Source organism: Alligator sinensis, unplaced genomic scaffold (genome assembly GCF_000455745.1).
Source record: "Alligator sinensis unplaced genomic scaffold, ASM45574v1 scaffold455_1, whole genome shotgun sequence".
NCBI lineage: Eukaryota > Metazoa > Chordata > Crocodylia > Alligatoridae > Alligator > Alligator sinensis.
The window spans coordinates 510,092-533,105 of NW_005842142.1; the positions used below are offsets into that span (position 1 = coordinate 510,092).

General features: G+C 43.1%; 1 protein-coding gene across 1 annotated transcript in view; it reads right to left on the minus strand.

Annotated features, from left to right (window-relative positions):
• The window catches only part of ARHGAP21 (Rho GTPase activating protein 21), a 118,127-nt gene that overhangs the window by 88,225 nt on the left and 6,888 nt on the right, over positions 1 to 23,014 (minus strand). The window contains 2 exon segments of the mRNA XM_025206126.1: positions 3,816 to 3,840; positions 8,597 to 8,779. Coding sequence (XP_025061911.1) covers positions 3,816 to 3,840; positions 8,597 to 8,779 — 208 coding nt within the window.

Genomic DNA, 23,014 nt, shown 5'->3' on the forward strand with positions numbered 1-23,014 from the left:
CGACCAAAACGCTGGCTTGCATCCATAGACGCTTCTCAAGCAAATCCCGGGATGTCATTCTCCCCTTGTACTCGGCCTTGGTGAGGCCACAGCTGAAGTACTGCATCTGGTTTTGGGCCCCACAATTCAAAAAGGATGTGGAGAAGCTTGAGAGAGTCCAGAGGAGAGCCACGCGCATGATCAGAGGTCAGGAAAACAGACCTTATGATGACAGGCTGAGAGCTATAGGGCTCTTTAGCCTGGAAAAGCGTAGGCTCACGGGTGATCTGATGGCCACCTATAAGTTTATCAGGGGTGACCACCAGTATCTGGGGGAATGTTTGTTCACCAGAGCGCCCCAAGGGATGACAAGGTCGAACGGTTATAAACTACTGGAAGATCGTTTCAGGCTGGACATACGGAAGAATTTCTTTGCAGTCTGAGCCCCCAAGGTCTGGAACAGCCTGCCCTCAGAGGTGGTTCAAGCACCTACATTGAACACCTTCAAGAAAAAATTGGAAAATATTTATCTTGCTGGGATCCTATGACCCCAGCTGACTTCCTGCCTTCGGGCGGGGGGCTGGACTCGATGATCTTCCGAGGTCCCTTCCAGCCCTAATGTCTATGAAATCTATTAAATGTAAGGGCTTGACTGTGTACACAAATTTGCAGAGAGACAAGAGTGTGGATGGGCAGGTATCTGTTATCTCTCAACTCCATATATTGCTGTTAACAAGGATGTTATGTCTGGAGACACAAATCCATGGTTTGAGAACTGAAACTGAGCATCACAGAAATGCTTAATGGGATCTTCTAGACTGAGCACTGAGTGCCATTGGGTAGAGTGGTTTTCTTTAATCTTTACTAATCTATAAAGGAGCCTATGGGAACCCCATAAGATTGGGCCCCAAATATGGACCATGGTTTGTTGTGACCTATTTATAAAACTTTTCTAAAAAGGTTACATGAATATATTTTCAAATAGAATACAATTAGAAGTTATAATCCCTATTCCATGATGATATCTTTATGCGTTAACATATCTTAAATTAAAACAATCTTTATATAGTTTTATTTTTAAAAGCATCTTAACAAAAAATAAAAAATGCAATTAAAGTAAAAAAAATCTGATTTAAATTAAAAAATTCCAATTTTTAAAAATCATTAATTTTTAACCACCCTGATCAACAAAATAGATTGTGAGCACCCCAATTCCATAATATCCTATAGTCTGATGTTAGAGCACTCTCCTATACAGTGGGAGAAGTGGGTTCAAACCCCACAGACATAGAAGCTGAACCTGGGTCTCAATATTCCCATAATTATGGGATAAAATTGAACAATCACCACCTTAGTTTTCTGAAAAATGGTGCTTGGAGTCTAACTTTTCTTTCTCTGCTTCTGTCCAGGATGCCTGGAATGGAATCATTTTATAATGAAATAACTTTATTAAATCTAAAGAGTTGTCTCCATCCCCCATCCTCCCCCTTCCCAATTCAAATCACAACTTTCTTAGTAGTTCCTGAGGCAATAAGCTATGAATAAAAACCATAGTAACAACAGCAGATAGCTTCTTAAACTTTCTTAAAGAAAAAAAAAAAACCTCTGGTAATCAAAAGCCTCTCTGTTTACTCTACTGGAATAAGATCCTCTCATAAGATGACAGCTCCCTGCTATTATATAAATACAAAGTTGAAATAAAAGGCACTTACCATTTTTAACACACACAGTATGCTGAATTTCAAAAACATGTATATTTTAACAGGTCAACCCTCAGAAAGCAGCACTGATGCAATAAAACTTGGGCCAGGGACAGACATTATGCATAAACCAGTTAAAGTGCTCAGAAACTGGTTTAAGCCCGTAATAGAACAGACATTCAGTGCACATAAACCAGTTTCAAAGTGGCTGAAAGCAGAGACCCTCAGCATCCCGGTATGCTCTCTGGGCTGGGAGGGGCTGTCTTCTCCAGCCCAGCCATGCTGGCCCCGCCACTCTGCTCCCCAGCCCAAGCAGGGACCGGCAGGAACAGGGGTCTGGCCAGGGAGGGGTTTAATTCCCCACTCCCTGTGCCACCGGCAGAGACCCGAGCTGCATCTGCCTGGCACTCCCCCCTCGCTGCTGCAGCAGCAGGTTACCATGACCCCTGAGGCAGAGGAAGGCAGGAAGGAGAGCTAGTTTCCCCTGGACCTTCACTGGCAACCGGGTTTACCTGCTGTCACGGGGGCACTCGCTCCCTCCCTGGAATAGGCCCAGCCTGTCTCCTCAGCTGGAGGCTGGAGGGAGGAAAAATAACGCCATCCCTAACCCACGCCCCTCCACCCCCAGGGGCCCTGCCTCCTCCATGCTGCTGCAGGGGGAGGGGGCAGGACCCTTATTGGGGGCAGCAGCCCCTGCCATACGATGAGCTGGAGCCCCTTCAGCTGGAGCCCCTTCCCGGCAAGAGGCTGTGCTGTGGGGCCAGCAGAGTTGCGGCCAGCTGCGCATGGCAGCGCCAGGGTCCCTAGCAGGCCAGAGCTCTGCAAGCCCCCTGCAGCGCTGCAGCTCTGCTGGCCCCACAGCGCGGTCCCTGCCAGGAAGAGACTTGTGCTCCAGGAAGCCATGACGGGATGCAGTGCGTCACAGTTACTTGCCGCTTGTCGCTCTAGCTGCTGGGTGGGACCAGGCCCGGCCCCCACCACTGTTCTGTGCTTGAGGCAAGCACTGTCCCAGCAAGAAGGGGCGTTATTCAGCCATTGGCATGACAGCAGGGTCTGCCCGGCTGGGCTGCAGCCACTGCTTGGCCTCTGCTTGGGGCTGACAGCAGAATAAGCCCCCTCCTGCCGGGAGGGAGCTTGTCCCAAGCAAAGAGCAGTGGCAGCTGCCAGACAGACCCCACTGCAGTGCAAGCCCCTTCCTACCAAGAGGGGCATGCCCGAGCACAGAGATACCACTCACACCGCAGCAGGGTCTGCCCAGCCTGGCTGCTACTGCCTCTTGGCCTTGGGGCCAGCAACTGAATAAGTCCCTTCCTGGTGGGAAAAAAAGAGCTGCATGACAAAAATGGAAAGGTTTTTTTTTTCCCCCCTCATATTAAGTAAGAGGTTGGTACTCTCTATTTACATATCTTGCTTTCTTACATCCTAGAATATGCTCCAGAGATCTATTCCTTTTGAAGGGCACAGAAAATGAGAATAGCACAGTACTGGAGCTGATGATACAAGTTAAAATTAGTGCTATTAAAGTTTTAGGGGAAATGTAACTGGATTAATAGGCCAGATGTTTTTCTAAAACTGTCTTGTGTCACATTTGTGCCAATGTCTTGTCGTATATTTATATTAATACCTCTGCAAACATAGCCTTGCCTTCCCCAGAACAACTTGCACCAGAAACCATTAAGTTTATTGATTCACAAAATACACCACATAGTTGGCATACATAAATTGAGTCCCGGTTTTAATGTGATTTGTACTGGTGGACTGTTGCACCAAGACAACCTTCCACAATATCAAAAGGGCTGCATCCATGTGGTCCAGAGCAGTGCCTTAGTATTAAAAAGCTAAAGCAGCTGGTTTCTTGCTAAGTACATGTACGATCTACAACATGTATTTAACCCATTAAGAATATGCAGCATACTTTTTGGTAAATAGACTGGCCATGCAAAAAAACCCTGAACAAACCTGTTTTTCAAGTTAGAGGCAACAGAATATGTTACCTCTTCGGCTCTGATGTTGTAAGAGATCTTGAATTTTCAGTCACATACTTTTTATTTCTGAGCACATAACATGCAGCTACTACACTGTTGGAGACAGCGATGAAAGAAAAATGTTAGAATAGATGAATAACATAAAACATACCTCCTTTGTTTCCATTCTCTTCATCCTGAAAAAGAAACATGCATTTAAAATGTAAATTTACAAATCGAAGAAAATTATACAGGTAGGATTAAAAAAAAAGGTGTCTAAAATCAGGCTCACTTGGATATTCTCCTAACTTTGGTTTACTCTTGTGGTGTTTAGTCTCTAATTGTAGCTACTGTAAAGCTGTGCCCAATTTTATTGTTCCCTTAACTGTATAGTACATCAAAATTACATTTATATACTATATCTTTATATTCCAAGGTTGTGTCAGTAAGGAAATGATTAACTTGAGTAGCCTGAAACTGTTCACCCTTGGAAGAATTAATGGCTGAGAATTAGCATTTGACTTTAGTTGCTTACTGGTCCATCCACCTGGACATGCTAAGAGGGATGGGAAGCCTAGATCTGGCTAGACAATGATAAATTTACATTCTAAAAGAAGAGCCAAAAGATCATCATCTAGCTAATCAAAGTATCATACAGGAGAGGTGGACTTGGATTAGCAAATCTACACCTCTAAAAAAGGATCCAAGTTTCTAGTCTGATAATATAACCCTCAGGGTTATATTTATATACTCGCAGAGTGTGAGAGCTCCTAGAAATGAAGGGGTGACATATGTTAACAGCTAAACTGGATGACGTACTTCAAGCCTGCTTTAAAAGAATGGCTTTGTTTTCAGTCTTCTCAGGCATGTGGGAGAGGCTGGGGTCCTTCAGCCAAGGTGCCTGGGAAAAGCAAGCTGACAGAGATTCTGGGAGGGTCAGCAGTAGGACCTACATTTAGACCTGTAAAACTGGCTAAGGACTGCATCACTGAATTTAGGGTGCAGGATAAGAACACATCCATTTTTTGGTATTTTCTTTGGTTTGTTTACTCTTTTTATCTCTGGCTCTAGCCAACATATTGTTAGTGGTTCTTTATGCTTGTTCTATTTTTATAATAAAACCTTTTGTTTTTTGTCTCTTACTAACTGTCAGTGGAAGGGTTGACTTCTGGGCAACTGATGTTCCAGGCTGATTCTCTCTAAGGAGAAGAGGACTTATAATTTCTTCTATACCCCCAAGTGACATCAGGCCTGTAGAGATTCTCCCAGTGCAGATAAAGGGCTGGGGAACGGAGGTTTGCTGGGATAGGGAGCTATTCCAGAACAACCTCAGTCTGTTCCTTGTAGTGGCAGCACAGCGGAGAGAATTACAGGACTCTGGGGAGCCCTCACAGATTTGGGGCATGGGTTTGTGACAACAGGTAAGAAGACAGACAGCCCAGAATAGTAAAACAGGTTGGGGATTGCTTAGAGAAGTTTTCAAGAGGCAGGGTCAGATGGGATGCACCCTCGGATACTAAAGATAATTTCACAGATAATTTCACAGCCACAAGCTACCCACTTGAAGACTTGTGGAGGTTGGGTTAGATCCCGAATGACTGGAAAAGAGTAAATATAATGCCCATCTTTAAGAAATGGAAGAAGAAGAATCTGGAGAAATAAGAGACCAGTCAGCTTGACCTCAACACTTGGAAAGATCAAGGAGTAGGTCCTCAAGGAATCAATTGTGAAGCACCTAGAGAACAAGGTGATCAAGAAAACCCAGCAGAGATTCACAAAGAGCAAGTCTTGCCTAACCAACCTGACTTCCTTCTAGGATAAGGTGATGCGCTCAATGGATTGTGGGGAGAGGAAGCAGTGGATGCGATATACCTGGACTTTAGCATGGCTTTTGACATTCTCTTCCATGACATTTGCTATTAATAAGCTAAGGAAATGCAGCCTGGAGGAAAGTACTATGTGGATAAAAACTGGTTGGATCATTGTGAGCAATGAGTAGTCATAAATGGTTCAATGTCTAGTTGTGAGGAAGCAACAAGTGGGGTTCCCCAGGGGTTTGTCCTGGGTCCAGTATCATTTTAATATTGTAAATAATGATTTGGGTGATGGCACCAAGTACACACTTAGAAAATTTGAAAACAACATGAAGTAGCAGATACTCTGGAATGTAGGGCTAGGATCCAGAATGACCTGGATAAACTGGAGAAATGGTTTACAATCAAACAGATTGATTTAACAAGAACAAGTGCACTTTGGATAGAATACCTGAAAGCGCAAAAAAAAATGGAGGACTGACTAGGTCAGTGGCTCTCAACCTTTTGCACCTTACGTCTCACCAACCATTGTGTCACAAAAACCCTGGTGCCACCGTGATAAAAACAAAACCCCACAAAATTGCACTGTTCGAGATATCTGTTGATCCATCTATTTGAACTTCAAACAACTGATTTTTTTCCAATCAGGCACTGAGCTGAAGTCCCACCTACATGACCTTCGAGTCCCACCAGTGTGACACGTTCCACTGGTTGAAAAACACTGGTCTAGGTTATAAAGAAGGACCTGGGGATTACAGCAGACCATAAACTGAATAAACTGTGTTCTTGTTACAAAAAAAACAACAATATGATAGGTTGTATTAACACAAGTATCATTTACAAATCAAGGAAAGTGGTTCTTCCTCGCTATTTGGTATTGGTGAGGCTTCACCTAAAGTACTGTATTCAGTTTTGGGCCCTGCACTTCAAGAAAGATATGAACAGATTAGAAAAAGAGTCCAAAGCAGAACAACAAAAATGATTAGGTGCCTGGGAGACAAGATTTATGAGGAAAGGCTGAAAGAATTAGGGTTATTTTAATGTGGAGACTAGAAGACTGAGGAGGGATTTCATAATAGTCTTCAAATGCTTGCAGGGCAATTACAGAGAGGATGGAAATGGGCTTTTCTCTGTTGCTACAGGGGACAGAACTAGGAGCAATGGTCTCAATATTCAGCACGGGAAATTTAGGTCAGAGATTAGGAGGAACAATCTGACTGTGAGAGTGGTGAAGCACTGGAACAGACTATCTAGAGAAACTGGAATCTTCATTCTTGGAAATTTTCAAGAGCGAGTTAGACACTTGGCTGGGGTGGTTTAGTCAGGAATGCTCCTGCCTTGAGCAGGGCCTGGACCAGATGACCTTGTGAGGTCCCTTCCAGCCCTCCTTTCCTTTGATCCTATAAATCAGTGCTACAAGCCATTAATATAGTACCCACTTCCTGCAACAATTTAATTTGTTTTGAACTGATTATCCAAAGAACTGAAGCACAAAATGACATAATGACAAACATCTGTATCATTCTAGTTTCCACCAAGTTCACTGAATGAAAAAAAATGTCCATCCGACAAAAATATTTGGACTCTCGTTCTCTGAGGTTATAAAAGTATGGGTCACCACTATGAAAGGGACCAGATTATTATATGCTACAGTAAACTCAAGATTGAAAAATTACTAATTGTAGAACTGGTATCACTTTGTAAAGTATTGCAAGGCTGTCATCTAGTACAAACAGTCATAAAACAGCTGCAAAACACTGAATGCTAACAAATTTTGTACGATACCAAGACAATGATTTCAGTCCTTTAAAAATGGAGTGTTTTACAATTCAAATGCTTCCAAATCTGGAGTAAGTTTCTTGGGGGAAAAGAGGGGGATTGTTTTATTTTGTTTCGTTTTTCACATTCACCTCATGTTGCAAACTTCAGTATGAAGAGTTTCCGACAGAATGCATAATTCACAAAATACAAACAAGTGCCTGTCATATTAATTTAGTATGCAGAAGATTTTAACTTACAAATATAAGTTTAAGTGGCTAACTAATAGATAGTCACATACTTTGTCTCTTCCCAGGACCTTTGTACTCTCAGTGATGTCAGACTTGCCTCTCTTCACACTGCCCATTAAACAGGAAATACCCTTCCTGAATTAATGAAACAGGCTACTACATTCTTGAACACTTCTCTAAACCAACCTGTATCGTGATGTCTATAAGACAATCAATTCACAGAAGCTTGGTTAGGAACCAACGGAGAATCATCAATATTCATAATACACTTTGACACAAACATATAAAAAATGTTTATGTATTTTATCTATCCCTCTCCTGCTCTTTTGTATATGTCACTTCCCTTTCAATATTATAATTTGTTTAGGATATGGACCATACCTTACCTGTATTTGTATAGTATTTAGTAAAATGTAACCCCTGATTCTCATCAGGGTCTCTGGGTGCAACTATTTATACAAGAATGATGAACAGGAGCATAAATTTGAAAGACCTACTGCTTTAGCAACTATTATCATTAACTGTTAAACTATTAATGTTGTAATTTAATAAGCAAAATAAAGAGAACTAATGTGCTGAATTGTAGTTAATAAATCTGGCAATTTCTGGATGCCCATGATGCCAAAGACAAGTTTATTTTTCTCATTCACTCAATACAGAACCAAACCCAATCTTTACGCATGGGCACCTCACCCCATATTAGCCATGCCTTTGGCCTCTTTTCATTAGATTAACATTTGATAGTAATATTTTCAAGTTCTTCTGTAACAGAGTACCACTGCACTTACTCATAGCAATAAAAATATCTTCTCATATCTTTTCAGTTTATGTCAAATCATGTCAAAATAGTGCCTTAGTCGTCTTCTGATAAAAATATTTAGTATTTTTAGAGAAAGGAATTTAAAGTAGTTGAAGATTCTGGGTCACTATTTCAATCAAAGGAGGAGCTCAACAGGGGAAAGATGCATTTTCTGAGAGTGAAGACAATTCCAAGAGTTAATACTTAACAGAGCAAGCAAGGCTATGATTGTTAGTACATGCATAGTTATACCATATCAGTAGAAGACATACACAGCAAAAAAACCCTTCATTTACTTTTCAAACTGGCCTTCATTATTTATTTCACTTACTCTGAGAGAATCCTTAATAGAAGAGTCTGGAGGATAAACAATGAAGTGTCTTAAGGTGAAGCCGAAGCCCTGAGGTGTCCTCCTTAACACAACAGTTTTAAGACCAGGCCAAAAGAATGCTTCTTCTTCCTCTGATGGTGATACAGCTTCACTCTGCTCTTTATCATCTTTATGTTTTGATGCCTGAAAGAGATTAGGAAAAAAGATGTTGAATAGAACATGTAACATAGGTATTCCCCCGCCCCCCTTTTATTTTTCTATATTTAAAACAAGACAATCCTTCATCTCTATAAAATATTGAAGCTAATGTAACAAAAATCTTGTATCACTAATGTTATTTAATTCAAAGCAGTTCCATATATTATTCTCATACGCTGTATGTTTTCCCAGCATACCAAGACACATTCTACCTGTGAAGGGGAGGGTAGCAAAGGGGGAGGCAAGCAAGAGGGAGTTAAGCGGGAGAAGAAAGGCACCAGAATGGGGCAAGTGGCCATGATGAGACAGGTGTATTCACCTTCTTTCTACAAGTCTGATAAATGCACAATCAAGTTCCGCTCATAAATGGATCATAAGCTATATGTTTCACTATAAAAATAATTTGTACAAGGTAGACAAAAGCAAATTCAAAAGTTCCATTTATGCATATAAAACATTTAAAGCAATTAAACAATAAAACAGGCATGTCCTATGTTAGGCTACCTAATCTAAAGAATTAATCTTTTGCTAATCAAGCCAATACCAACTTACAATGTATATGCTTTTTATTTCATTCTTACAGTATTCTTTTCTGAATGTTTAAGTCTGTCAACTCTGTCCAAAATTACACAAGAAGAAAATTCAAAAATTGTATCTCCGTTACACTACATCTTGTCCTCCAATGCACAAACATGTCTTTAAGAAAAACAAATACATATATAGATTTTATGCAAGAGGCAAGGATTTTTGTGGGTGATATCTTTTCCTGTGCCAACTGCATGGTCAGGATAAATGTAGACAAGCTTTTGAAAGTAATGCATTCTTCTTCAGGTCCCTCAAGAAAACCTGCATGGTCCTGAAGAAGCATGCGCACTGCATTCAAAAGCTTGTGTAAGTCTATCCCAACCATACAGTTAGGCGAATAAAGGATATTACCCACAAAAATCTTTGCCTCTCATTTCCTTGACCATCACAGCTACAGCATCACTCCAACATTATACGGATTCTATATAGATGATATCAAATCATTACTAAAATGATTACATGACATGAAATCATTACATGACATCTTTACTAAAAAGACTCCTCTTGCCCACCTGCATCCTTAAGCTATAACTTCTTACCTATTGTGGCACCCACTTGCTATTTCAAGGTAATGCCATTTTATTCTACTTTACCTCAAAGCCAAAAAGGGAGAACAAGTTATTAAAAAAAGTGAGAAAACCTTTACAAACACCCCACCAGAAGGATCTAATGACCTCCAAGATGTAATCAGTCAGATGTTTATCGTCATAGAGCCACAGCTTCTTTAGCCAAATACTCAACTTTACTTTAAATATAAATTGAGCTATATAACTCCTCACTGCTCTCTGTTCTTTCTCTTTTTAAACTATGAGCATGAGAGATTAGGGTTCACTAGATTCTAGAAGGCATAATAGTAGTATTTACATCAAACTACATTTGAGGCAAAATCTATTGCAGAGAATTAAATGTGAAAGTTCTGCACACTGCATGCCTAATCCAATGCCCACTGAAGTCAGACAGAATTAGATCAAGCTCAAAAGGTGTAATACCATAAAAAAACTTGGGTTCACAGAGTAGTCACTGACAGTCATATAATTTCTATTTAAAATAGTACCAAGAAACATTATAAGGAAAGGAAGCTTACAAAGAGAGTTTTAAGAAAGTCTAAAAGGATGCTCTATAAATGTTAACAAGCAATTCTTTTTAAGCATAAAGAAAGTTAAGAAAAATGTGTGTAAATACTTGTTCGAAAAGCAGACAAGCGATGTCAAGGCCAGCGTTGCTGGCAATGTCACAAGAAACAAGTCTAATTTTGGACCAGAATGATGGAGTTTTCAGAAGGGGAATATAGAAAACTTTCTCTTACTGTGGTATAGAAAGTAGCCCAGGAGACAAACAGGAAGAAAAGATGTTATCAAGCAAGTAAGGAAACTCATTTTTATAACCTAAACACACATTTGCTCATCTAGTGTAATTTATATCAAATCTGTACACTGATGCATATAGGATCTAAAGCAGGCAGACATGCATGTATCCTGGAGCAGCTACTCTCAAGGGCTTCTATCACAGTAGTGTATGGCCACCTAGTTTCCTTAGAGGAAAAAGCTACCCTGTGAGAGCTGTGGCCATATAATGCTCACCTCAGTAGTTCTGCCTTGGGGAAAAAGAAGGGGTAATTCTCAACCAAATTCAAGAAAGTTATGCAGGTGTGGAGATTTATGTTGCATTCTTGTTTACTCTGGTGTAAAGCGTGATTACACTGGTATAAAAATGTCATGTCCACATTGATAGCCATATTATTAATCACAAAACACAACTCATTTCACATCACTTAGGAAACAGCTATGACAGCACACTTTTTTCAGCTGCCCATGTGAACAAAAAGGAAATTGAATCTGTCTCCATGTGATAACCACTCAAATCATGCAGCCACACATACCCCTCCGCCAAAATTTCTCACTTTAAAAAAAACACCTTCTGGAATGGAAGAACACTACTGCATGAGGTAGAATGAAGGGGAAAAAACAGAAGCAAGTGATGACATTGATTTATATAGGCAAGGAAGACTTACTGAGGGCAGAGTTCCTGCACATTTTTACACGTGAACAAAAATGACAGTCATGTAGAAACTATGACTACACAATGTGTTGTGTTCTAATGGTGACTTTTCTCTCTGTCTCTAAGGAAGCCTTAGTTGCATTATATTGGAATACAACATTCTATTTTTATACACACACACACACACACACACACACACACACACACAGTGTGTCATGTAATGAATCATTTTTTTTTTTATTAGAAATAAGTTTTGAAAAGCTCTGCTAAAGCTATTTTGTAATATGAATCATGCTAAAGCTCTAGGCCAGGGGTGGGCAAAATACGGCCCGTGGGCTGGATCCGGCCCATGAGGTCATTCTATCTAGCCCGCAGGGCCCCTAAAACGATTTTGAAAATTAAAATGTATATGTCCTTGGTTCCTGTCAAAAATAACAGGAACCTGGGCAGTAGGACCCAGGGGAATCCACGGTGGGCTCCTGCAACTGCAGGGCCCACCCAGCCTCGTTGCAAGCCCCAGTAGGGACTTCTGGCCTGTGACCACTTAGCTGCTTTGGTGCCGGAACATCAGGTAAGGGGAGGGGCGGGGGGAGAGAGGGAAGGAGCTGGTGCTGAGAGCAGGGAAAAGGCAGCCCCTCACCTGTCCCGTGGCCAGTGCTCCCTGCTGCAGCCACTTGCAGCCCATGCGGGGCTGTCCTGAGTAGGCACAGGCAGTTCCATGTGGGCTGCAAGCAGCTGCAGGACAGGGCGTCGGCCACGGGGCAGGCACAGGGCCGCTTTTCCCCCCTGCACTCAGTATCAACTTGTACCCACCCCTGCGACCAGCCTGGGCCCCACACCGGCTCCAGGCTCACTCATCGGGGCTGCGCCACGGCGGCAGCAGCTGCGGCTTCCCCCCCGCTTGCCACACCGGGCAGTGTTGGCTGCTGCTGCCTGCCTGGAGCTCATGCTGTGGTAGGCTGCCACAACCACATCTGGTCTGCCCAGCGTGGGAGCTCCAGGTGGCCAGCAGCAGCCAGCACTGCCTGGTATGGTAAGCAGGGGGGCTGCAGCTGCTGCCGCCATGGCGCAGCCCCAACAGGAAAGCCCGGAGCCAGCACGGGTCCCAGGCTGGCAGCAGCTGCAGGTTACAAGCTGGTGCTGAGCGGGGGGTCAGGGCTGTGCGCTGCCCCCTGCCTGTACTGTGGGGCTGGAGGGCACTGGGAGTGAGCAGGCATGGAAGCACAGGGCCCATACCGGTTTCCCAGGGCCAGTGCCAGCAGGGCCCAGAGCAGGGCAGCAGGGGTACAGGGTCCTGGCTGGCAGGGCCTCCATGGAGCCGGACCAGCTCCCCCTCTCCCTGCTGGTACAGCCCAGCCCGGCTCCACAGACCCCTGCCAGCCTGTGCCCTGTTCTGGGCCCCGCCGGTACTGGCCCTAGGACTTTGGTCCCAAGACATTGGGACACTAGTTCTAACATGGTGACATGGGGACGGGGCATCTGTCAAGGGGCAGGGCTACCCACGCGGCCCTCGACAGCTTGCCAAAACTGGGTAAACAGCCCTCCGCTTGAAATAATTGCCTACCCCTGTTCTAGGCACTGATGATACAGCAAACCGGAAAAGTATGGAAGGTGGCAGCAGCAACTGATTGTTATATGTACAGGCATGTAAGAAGCTACTCGCTGGACATTGGCCTTTTCACTCTCTCTTGACTCCATTGTGTGTGATTTTATAGAATCACAGAAAATTAAGGATGGAAGGGACCTCCAGGTCATCTAGTCCTGTACTCTGCTCAAAGCAGGACCATCCTCAACTAGATCATCCCAGCCAAGGCTCTCTCTACCTGGGTCTTAAAAACCTGCAAGAATGAAGATTTCACAACCCCTCTGGGTAGCCTGTTCCAGTGCTTTACTACCATCCTCATGAGAAAGTTTTCCCTAATATCTAACCTAAACTTCCCTTGCTGCAACTTGAGACCATTGCTCCTTGTTCTATCATCTGCCATCACTGAAAACAGTCTAGCTACATCCTCTTCATAACCACCAGGTAGTTGAAGGCTGCTCTTAAATCTCCCCTCAGTCTTCTCTAATCCAAACTAAATAAGCCCAGTTCTCTCAGCCTCTCCTTAGAAGTCATGTGCCCCATCCCCCTCACCATTTTTATTGCCCTGTGCTGGACTCTCTTCAATTTGTCCACATCCTTTCTGTATTAGGAGGTCTCAAAATTAGACAGTATTCCAGATGTGGCCTCACCAGTGCTAAATAGAGGAGAATAATCACTTGCCTTGACCTGCTGACAACACTCCTACCAATGCAGCCCGGTATGCCATTAGCCTCCGTGGCAACAATGGCGCACAGTTGGCTCATCTTCAGCTTATTGTCCACTATAACCCCCAGGTCCTTTTCTGCAGAGCTGCTGCTTAGTTGGTTAGTCCCCAGCCTGTACTGGTGCATGACATTGTTCTGTCCTAAGTGCAGGACTTTGCACTTCTCCTTGGACCCCATGTGATTTCATTTGGTCCAATCTTCCAATTCATCTAGGTCTCTTTGAATTATGGCCCTACCCTCCAGTGTATCTACTACTCCACCCAAGCTTGGTGTCATCTGGAAACTTGCTGAAGGTACACTCCACTCCATCTTCCAGGTCACTGACAAAGATATTAAACAGAAGAGGCCCTGGGACTGAACTATGGGACACTCTACTTGATACTGGCTGCCAACTGGACATCAATCCACTGATGACTACCCTTTAAGCCCAATGATCCAGCCAATTTTCCATCCACCTTACAGTCCTTTCATCCAACCCATACTTCTGCAGCTTGCTTGTGGGAGACTGTATCAAAAGCCTTGATAAAGTCAAAGTATTTTACATCCACTGCTTTTCCAGCATCCACAAAGCCAGCCATCTTATCATAGAAGGCAATCAGGTTGGTCAGACATGAATTGCCCTTCATGAATCCATGCTACCTATGCCTAATCACCTTCTCCAAGTGTTTTGAAATGGATTCCTTGAGGGCCTGCTCCACAATTTTTCCAGGGACCTGAGGTGAGGCTGACCCATCTGTAGTTCCATGGAACCTTCTTTTTCCCTTTCTTCAGGATGGGCACTAACATCTGCCCTTTTCCAATCATCAGGGACCTCTCCCAATTGCCACGAGTTTTCAAAGATAATGGCCAGAGGCTCTGCAATCACCTTGTGTCAGGCCCTGTGGACTTGTACCTAATCCAGCTGTTCTAAATACTCCCTAACTTTTCTGTAACCCTGCCAGTTATGATGGACATGGGTCAAAAGCTCTTTGCACTTATTTTGTTTTCCCTCCCCCACTTGCTGCTGCTGCTTTCCCCCAGAAGAGGAGGAAGGGGCAACAGGGATGCTTCCTCCTCCAGAGAGGTAGGGAGCAACAGAGATGCTTCTGCCTGCCCCACCAGCCAGGCTGTGCGGGGAAGAGTGGCTCAGCTCGGGATGAGGACCAGAGAGTGGCAGCAGTGGGGACCAGCCTGTGAATGGGCAACTACCATGTGGTTGCCTCTGTCCTTGCCCCCAAATGAGCCCAGGGCAGCCTGGCTGGGGCAGGCAGAGTGCTTTTGAACTTCCCCTACCCCTGGGACAGCGGGGAAAGCAGGAGCAGCAGGCACGGGAGGTGGAAGGAGGGGGCAGGTATGCCTCTGGGCACCAAGAGGAACAGAGGGGGGATTTCCAACTGCATTAGGGGCTTGAAAAAGATCCCAGATGCTCCCACAGTGCACTCCGATTCAAGAGGGTGCAGCCACACTACTACACCACCCCTGGATGCTATGTTCAAAATGTGTGTCCAATGCACTAATTAACTCCCACACCAGGCCTTCAAGACAATCTATGCATCCTTTATTATAGAATATTTAGGGATGAATCTGTTATTTGTAATAATAATTAGTTTTATGACTCCCAGACACTTAGGGGAGGAATGTAAGTTGCTATCAACCTTTAATTTACAAACTAAGCCTACAAAAAGAGTAAACGGTAGTAGATTGTGACCTACTAGCCACACAAAACTGAACTGCACTTTGGCCCCTGCAATAAGAAGTAAAATACTGTAGGGCATAAGCTATTGTATGAATTAGTTCTCTTAAGAATAGTATAAATAAATACCCAGAAGCATGCAGTTATTTTTCCTACTCTTTTCTATAGCTTTTTAGGACAGGGTTAGCACCAACTGGTTGAGACACATCAGGATTCACAGGCCACAATCTACTTCATCATAAGCTATCTGATCCCACCTAAAAGGCCACCCTTCCCTACCTTCTGCCTAACTTCAAAGTACCCCCACTAACCATCTCTACACTTTTCTATTGTGTTACATACCCATCAACACCAAGAGAAAAACATTTTTAAGAAGTATGAATGTGAGTCAGGCATACCATCTCCATCAACTCTGACAGTTAGGCTCCTTTCAAAGCACATTAATACCTTCAAGATGCCAGGATGTCTATGGTGCAGTGACTCTGCCATACCCACAGCAGTGGGTGGCACTATTCCACACTGTGTTCATCTCCCGTTGGTGCTGCCTGCTGTTATGACTGGCGGGGGAACCACCCATTTCATTCAGTTAAGCCCTTTTGTTCATACAATGAAGTTGGCTACCCTGACGCTCCCTAGGTGATCTCCCTGAGACAGAAAAACCACCTCAATGCACAAAACTTGTAGCTGGCAGTTAATATACAGAAGCAAATTGGGGCTTTTAGCCATTGGCAGTTTTAGGTATAGGGATGGGGATGGGGATGAGTAAGAACAGAGGCACACCAAGCACCTATGTAAAGTGAAACAGCCTGTGTGGTAATGCTCCTGACTTGTCCAGCAACATCTCAACAAGAAAGCCTTGTTGGGTAAGCTGTCTCAGGAAGAGATTATCAATGTCTAGGCATGTGCAGCTTTCTGCTGAAAATACCAAGAAAAGTGACAGCTTGTTGACAGCTCTATGTTGTGGAAATTTGCCCATTGGAATGGGCTGAGATAATCACTATTCCAGAGAGAGATTCAGCAGCCATCTTTCAGCTACTGCTTAAAATCAAGGCCAGGTCTGTAAGCAAGCTAAAGTGGAAGGCACCTGCGTGCAATTACATACCTCCACAGCCATCTAAAGACTTCAAATACATTATACTATAAGAGCTATCTGCTATATCTAATTTTTTTAATTCTTTAATTTATTTCCTGTCCTCTCCCCCCTGCCCTTCCAGTTGCATAGGTGCAATTCTGCTGTACTGAAGCTATAGAATAATCATAACCTTTTAGTTTGAGGACCCTACTTGATTCCATTCAGGGCTTTCACTTTCCTTACTCTTATATTTTTTCTTTGCCAAAAGTCCCTTTCACCTGCAGTTTCAAAAAACAAACAAACAAACAAAAGGTTATTTTAACAAATCCCACTTGATCTTATCCAATGCAGCATAAAGTTAAGGTAAGGTCCTTTAAAGTCAAACACCCATGCTACCTGCACTACCTGATCCTTTTAGTTAGCACTACAGAACAGGAAACATACTTTGATGGACAGGGAAAACCCAATTAGCTATACAGCCAACACCTTTTACTAGAGGTAAAGACCCATCACTTGTAAAATCTGATTTTAAAATTTTATTTGAAGATAAAAAGCACCATTGAAGTGCTCCTTTCTTCAGATTCAAAGGCACAGGGAGACTGAAACCACTCTCTTAGAAACAAATTTAAAATGTACTAAGAATGTTTTTCCTTTCCTACTTATTGATGGAAATTAAATAGGCCTATCTGATCAGAAAGCATGCAAAAATAGAAATACACAGCAGGGCTTTGGGACAAATTGCATCTTAAAACCCTATGATTAAGTGCACCCGCTGATAAACAGGCCTGCATCATGCACGTCACTCTGGGTGAAGTCATGAGGTCCAATCACTGTTAAACTGGCTCTCTAGGCTACAGCTGCCTCAGTCCTCAGCCAGGTTACCAAATAAGCCATACTTGGTTTTGGCACCTATAACACTTTCCCCTGTGGAAACATCTGATACTATAAGTTTGATGCGATGAAAAAATATGCCCCAGCATTTACAGAACAATACATTATTCACTACCTACTGAAAGGAACAAAGCAGGTGGAACAGAGGGTAAAAACCATAAAAGACCTACACAAGGCTTACTTATACCTTATCCTCAATCTGCCAGCTTGTTCAAGTAGGCCTATGTCCAGCTGATGCCATCTCTGGCAGGGAAAAGCAGCATAAAGCACATTCATTGTCTGTATGTGTTACTCAGTTTGTTTCTCGTCTCTCCTAGACAGAGCCCACGTTCACTCAGTGAGTTTGTATCCAATCACTGAACCCCTCAGCTTTCTAGCATTCAGGAGGTTTAGGTTCCCTGTTGATTTTAGGCTCAAACTGGACAAGAGTAAACTACTCTAACTGGATGGGGCCAATCAAGGATTGTTCTCCTATCTTCAGCTCCTGCACAATGTTCTCTCAATGGTACTGCATTCATCTGTGCCTGCTACTAAGACTTCTCCAGGCACAATTTCATGGTTTTTAGCATCCTAGTAAACTGAGAGTTGTAAAGATTTACTGTGTCCTTCTGGGAAAATTGTGGGAAGATACTGAAGGACTCAGCCAGAAGTAGGGTCAGGATTTTACTAAGCGGGTATGCAAGGATGGGTGCACCCTATGATTCCAACCTCTTTCTTCCCATCAACTAGGGTGGGCAGACTGTGCCACGGGAGTAGCAGCAAATAAGAATTCCCCCTCCCATACCCTGCTCAGATGTCCCTTCCCCTCTCCCCTTTCCTAACACCCCACCAGCTGCTGCCACTGTGTGGGGGGTAAGGAGAGCTCAAGAGCTGCTCCAGCCAAGCTGTGCAGGGGATGGACTCAGCCCAGGACAGCTGCAGCAGTGGTGGGCAGGTGGGATCCCCCTCCCTGCACTAGCTGAGGAGCACCTGAATGAACCAGATAGGAAGGTGGAACCCACCTGTCTGCTGCCACTATCACTGCACAGCTCTGGAGATCCCCTCACCCCTGGAAGGGTGAGGACAGCAGCAGTATTGGGCAGGGGAGGGAGAAATGGGAGGGAAAAGGAGGAGAGGGGACATGCCTCTGAGCACAGAGTTGGGGGTAGGGTAGGAATTCTTACATTCTTCAAGGGCTTAAAGTCCCCAGCTGCGACTTCTGCCGCACTATCAGAAAAGGGGTATTGCATTCAAGCAGAAAAGGGGTGTGGGGGTATTGCATTCAAGCAGTCATCACCCTAACTGATGTGGGTGGGGTACCAGACCTGAGAAATAGCAGCGCACAGGTTTTAACCAGCTCTAATAAGCTGGATAGTCTAAGCTGAAACTTGTGTGAGGATCACATGTATGGTCAAGAACCAGGTTTGAGACGACATGCAAGTAAAACCCAGATTAACTTCACAGCCTACATGCACAGCTATTTCTGGATGTCTTCCTAAACACACTTAAATTATTTTTATTTAGTATTACTAGGAAATTTGTGTCAAGGTGAAAATATAAACTTTTAAATAACCACTTGGGATTCAGATGCACTTAAAGAGAGGAAGCACTTTTATCAGCAGTTTGTGTTTGTTCCTGCTTTTCAGTCCTGACTCCACTCAGATGTTTGGACTTCTCTAATTCATTTAAGCATATTCCCAGGGTTAAACACCTGCCTGTCCATGGTTGTTCCCACATTAACATCACATAATCCTATTTGCATCATTCCCACACAAGTAACTCAAAAGCTAACCTTATTAGCAGGATATCTTAGGCTAAAAGCAGAGGTCGGATTTGTGTGTTTGTTTGAATTCCTGAAAAATAATTTCTCTCTCTCTCACTAACTGCAGTATATAAAAAGGAATGACAAGAAACAATGCAGGAAGATGAAAGTAACTAACATGCTTTATTTCAGGTTCCTTCAACGATGCTCAGAAGGAAAGATACAGGATAGAGGTTTAAAAAACAGCTTGTTACTAAGTTTCCTGTGAGAATACAGGCCTAAGAGATCAATTTTTGCAGAATTTAAAACCTGAGTTTATAAAAGCTTCTATCCTTAATAGTTTTAAGGGAGTGAACCCAACGCAGCACACTTTTCTAATTTTTCAGTCTAGCTTCAGAAGAGCTCCAGCAAAATAAGACAGGCAACACACTAGTTAGTGTCTCTTTACAAAAATGTATTTAGCAAATTCTTCTTTCCTTCACTGTTATCACTATACTCAAACTCATGAAATATATATTGATATATAGTTTACCATATCTAAACATCTTTAGTTAAACTAGTGCAACTTATTCAAATGACCTCTTACCCTTTTTATAACACCACAGAATATTTCAAGGGACAGTACTCAGGAAAACAGGATAAAGCGGTGGGAAAACTGAGCTTTCCAGAGGAGCAAAGTATCTTTTGCAATTTGTTTTTCTTTCTATCTTGCAATTAACATGCTAGTGACAGACACACCTCATAGTATTAAATATAGTAAATTCCACGTAACCTTATTTAGTTAGGAAAAAAAACAAAAACAAAAAGAAATTAAGAACTTCCTTGTTTTATTATAGCCTCATTAGGAGAGGCCTCTATTATTTAACAGCTACATCCTCCTTAAACTAGAAAGGAAGGAAACATCTGCAGGGCTGGTAACATAATAGCAAAATGTGTCAGACATGAGCTTAAGTTAAAGTTCTCCCTTCTTCACTACTAAAGGCTTGTTACCTATAGGGCAAGCTTAACAGTTACCTTGAAGAATTTAGACAAGGTGATACCAGAGAACTGAAGCTAAAAGAGTGTGCTTCTAACCCTGGACCATTACCATTATCATTACCATTATTAGAGTAATGTTTAAGGTTATGCCATGCATGAGGGAACCATATGGATCACTTTTTTCAAACAATGCAGGAAGGTTAATTTATACTACTGTGCAATTCATCACCATGAAACAGTTTATGTGGTCCTATTTTAGTAATAAAAGAAACAAACCGATCTGTCAGAAGTAAAAAAGTAGGTTTAGTGTCAGCAGCATACTTAAAAATCACACAGAAACAGTGTACAGGAAGAAAAGTCAGGCATAAGAACAACAGTGCGGGACTGCAGGAGAATGAAAGGTGCTGACAAAACTATTAAAAAGGTAGAATGAGAACAAGGAAAGAAGAGTTACAGAAGTCAAGATTTCAAAAACTGCATGACTGCCAGTATCAAAGCAAAGTAGTCAGAGAAAGTGAAGTATGGATGTTACAATTTGAAAAAGGAAACACACCAGAGCGAAGCAATCAAGAAAAAATGTAAAATCTTATGGTAGCATTCTCAAAGCCTCAATGGCCAAGCCAGTCTGCCTAGTCTGAATAAACTTCTAGAGACCCTGTATTAAGCTGGTGGAATCCAGCAACTCAGAGCAATGCATGAGTTTAGCTGAACTCAAACCTCACTGCAGAAATTGTCACTGCAAAAGAAGATTCTAAGAATTTCATTTGGGCAACATCAAGACCGACCAGAAGGGGAGCTAAGAGATCATTTCTGTCAATGCAGTTAGAAGATGGAAGAATGGTTTTCTACAGGTGCTGCTTGACAAGCCTGTGGTTTGTTTTTGCCCTTCTAGGGCATGGGAATTTTCTTAATATTTTTTTTTTTTTAAATCAGAGGGACAGCTAGTTAGTTTGAAGATCTCCCAGGCTGCACTCTGCCTCCCTCTGAACACAGAAAGAGCCACCAGTTACTTTCTGTGATATGACTGCTGAGACTATATGAAGGAGCTTAAGCACGGATATTACTTTATTATCCATTATAGCAACCTAGTCCTTATCAGAATTAATCCCCCAATCATAGAATCATGGAAAATTAGGGCTGAATGGGACCTCATCTAGTCCAATCCCTTGCTCAAAGCAGGACCAGCCCCAACTACATCATCCCAGCCAAAGCTTTGTCTACCTGGACCTTAAAAACCTCCAAGGATGGAAAATCCATCACCTCTCTAGATAACCTATTCCTGCGTTTTACTACCCTCCTAGTGAGAAAGTTTTTCCTAATATCCAACCTAAATCTCCCTTGCTGCAACTTCAGACCATTGCTCCTTGTTCTGTGATCTGCCACCACTGAGAACAGTTTAGCTACATCCTCTTTCAAACCCCGCCTCAGGTAGTACAAGGCTGCTATTAAATCCCCTCTCAGTCTCTCTTCTCTAGACTAAATAAGCCCAGGTCCCTCAGCCTATTCTCATGTCATGTGCTGCAGCCCCCTCACCATTTTCATTGCCCTCCATTGGACTCTCCAATTTGTCCACATCCTTTCTGTAGTGGGGGACCCAAAACTGAACACAGTACTCCAGATATAGCCTCACCAGTGCTGAATAGAGTGGAACAGTCACTTCCCTTGACCTGCTGACAGCACTCCTACTAATCAGCTCAGCATGCCATTAGCCATCTTGGCAGCAAGGGCACACCGCTGGCTCATATTCAGCTTATTGTCCACTGTAACCCCCAGGTCCTTTTCTACAGAGCTGCTGCTTACCCAGTCAACCCCATGTACTAGTGCTTGGGATTGTTCCATCCTAAGTGCAGGACTTTACACTTGTCCTTGTTGAACCTCATGAGATTTCTTTTAGCCCAATGCTCCAATTTGTCTAGCCCTACCCTACAGCATATTTACTACTCCCCACAGCTTGGTGTCACCTGCAAACTTGCTGAGGGTACACTCCATCCCATCTTCCAGGTTGTCCATGCAAACCTGAACAAAACCAACCCGAGGATGGACCCCTGGGGCACTCCACTTGATACAGGCTGCCAAATAGACTTTGAGCCACTGATTACTACCCTCTGAGCCCGATGTTTCAGCCAGTATTCTGTTCATCTTACAGTCCATTCATCCAACCCATACACTTCCTTAGCCTGCCTGCAAGAATACTGTGGGAGACTGCATCAAAAGCCTTGCTAAAATCACGGTATGCCACATCCACTGGTCTACCCACATCCATAGAGCCAGTTATCTCATCACAGAAAGCAACCAGGTTGGTCAGGTATGACTTGCTCTTGGTGAATCCATGCTGGAGTATCCTTCCATCTTCCACTCTCCTGCAATTAGTGATCATTAGAGTAGCATATCTGATTTTGAAATGGCTTTACATAAGCCCCTAGCAAAAAAATATTGTTCAATCTAACATCTGACTGCAAAGAATAACTCCACTTCAGTAAGTAACCTCCTGTGGAGTCACCTTTATAAAACAGGAAGTGATGCCAGCTTTGCAATGACCTATTTATTCAGTGACTCTATGAATATAATTCTCACCAAAAACTAGTCACCAACAGAGCTTAAATGTCTCCAATTGACTTGCCACAACTCCGAAGGAGGGAAGCACAGCAGTGCACCACAACAGAGACTATTTCCAATGTTAATCATAGTATTATTCAAACAACAAGTAAAATAAATGCTTTACTCACACCAATAAGAGAAAACTCAGCTCTCATGATAACAGGCTCCAGGTAGAGGTACACCGATATATCAGTGCATATCGGATTGGCACCAATAAAGGAAAATTGACATTATCAGCACTGGGGTTTTTTTGGCTGGCGTAGGTGATAATGTCACTGATAAATTTCACGTGCACACACACAGCCGCAGCATGCCCTGGGCCAGGAACGCAGCCCAGCAGCTTGGAGAGCAACATCTGGCCAGTAAGTCTGGGGGGGG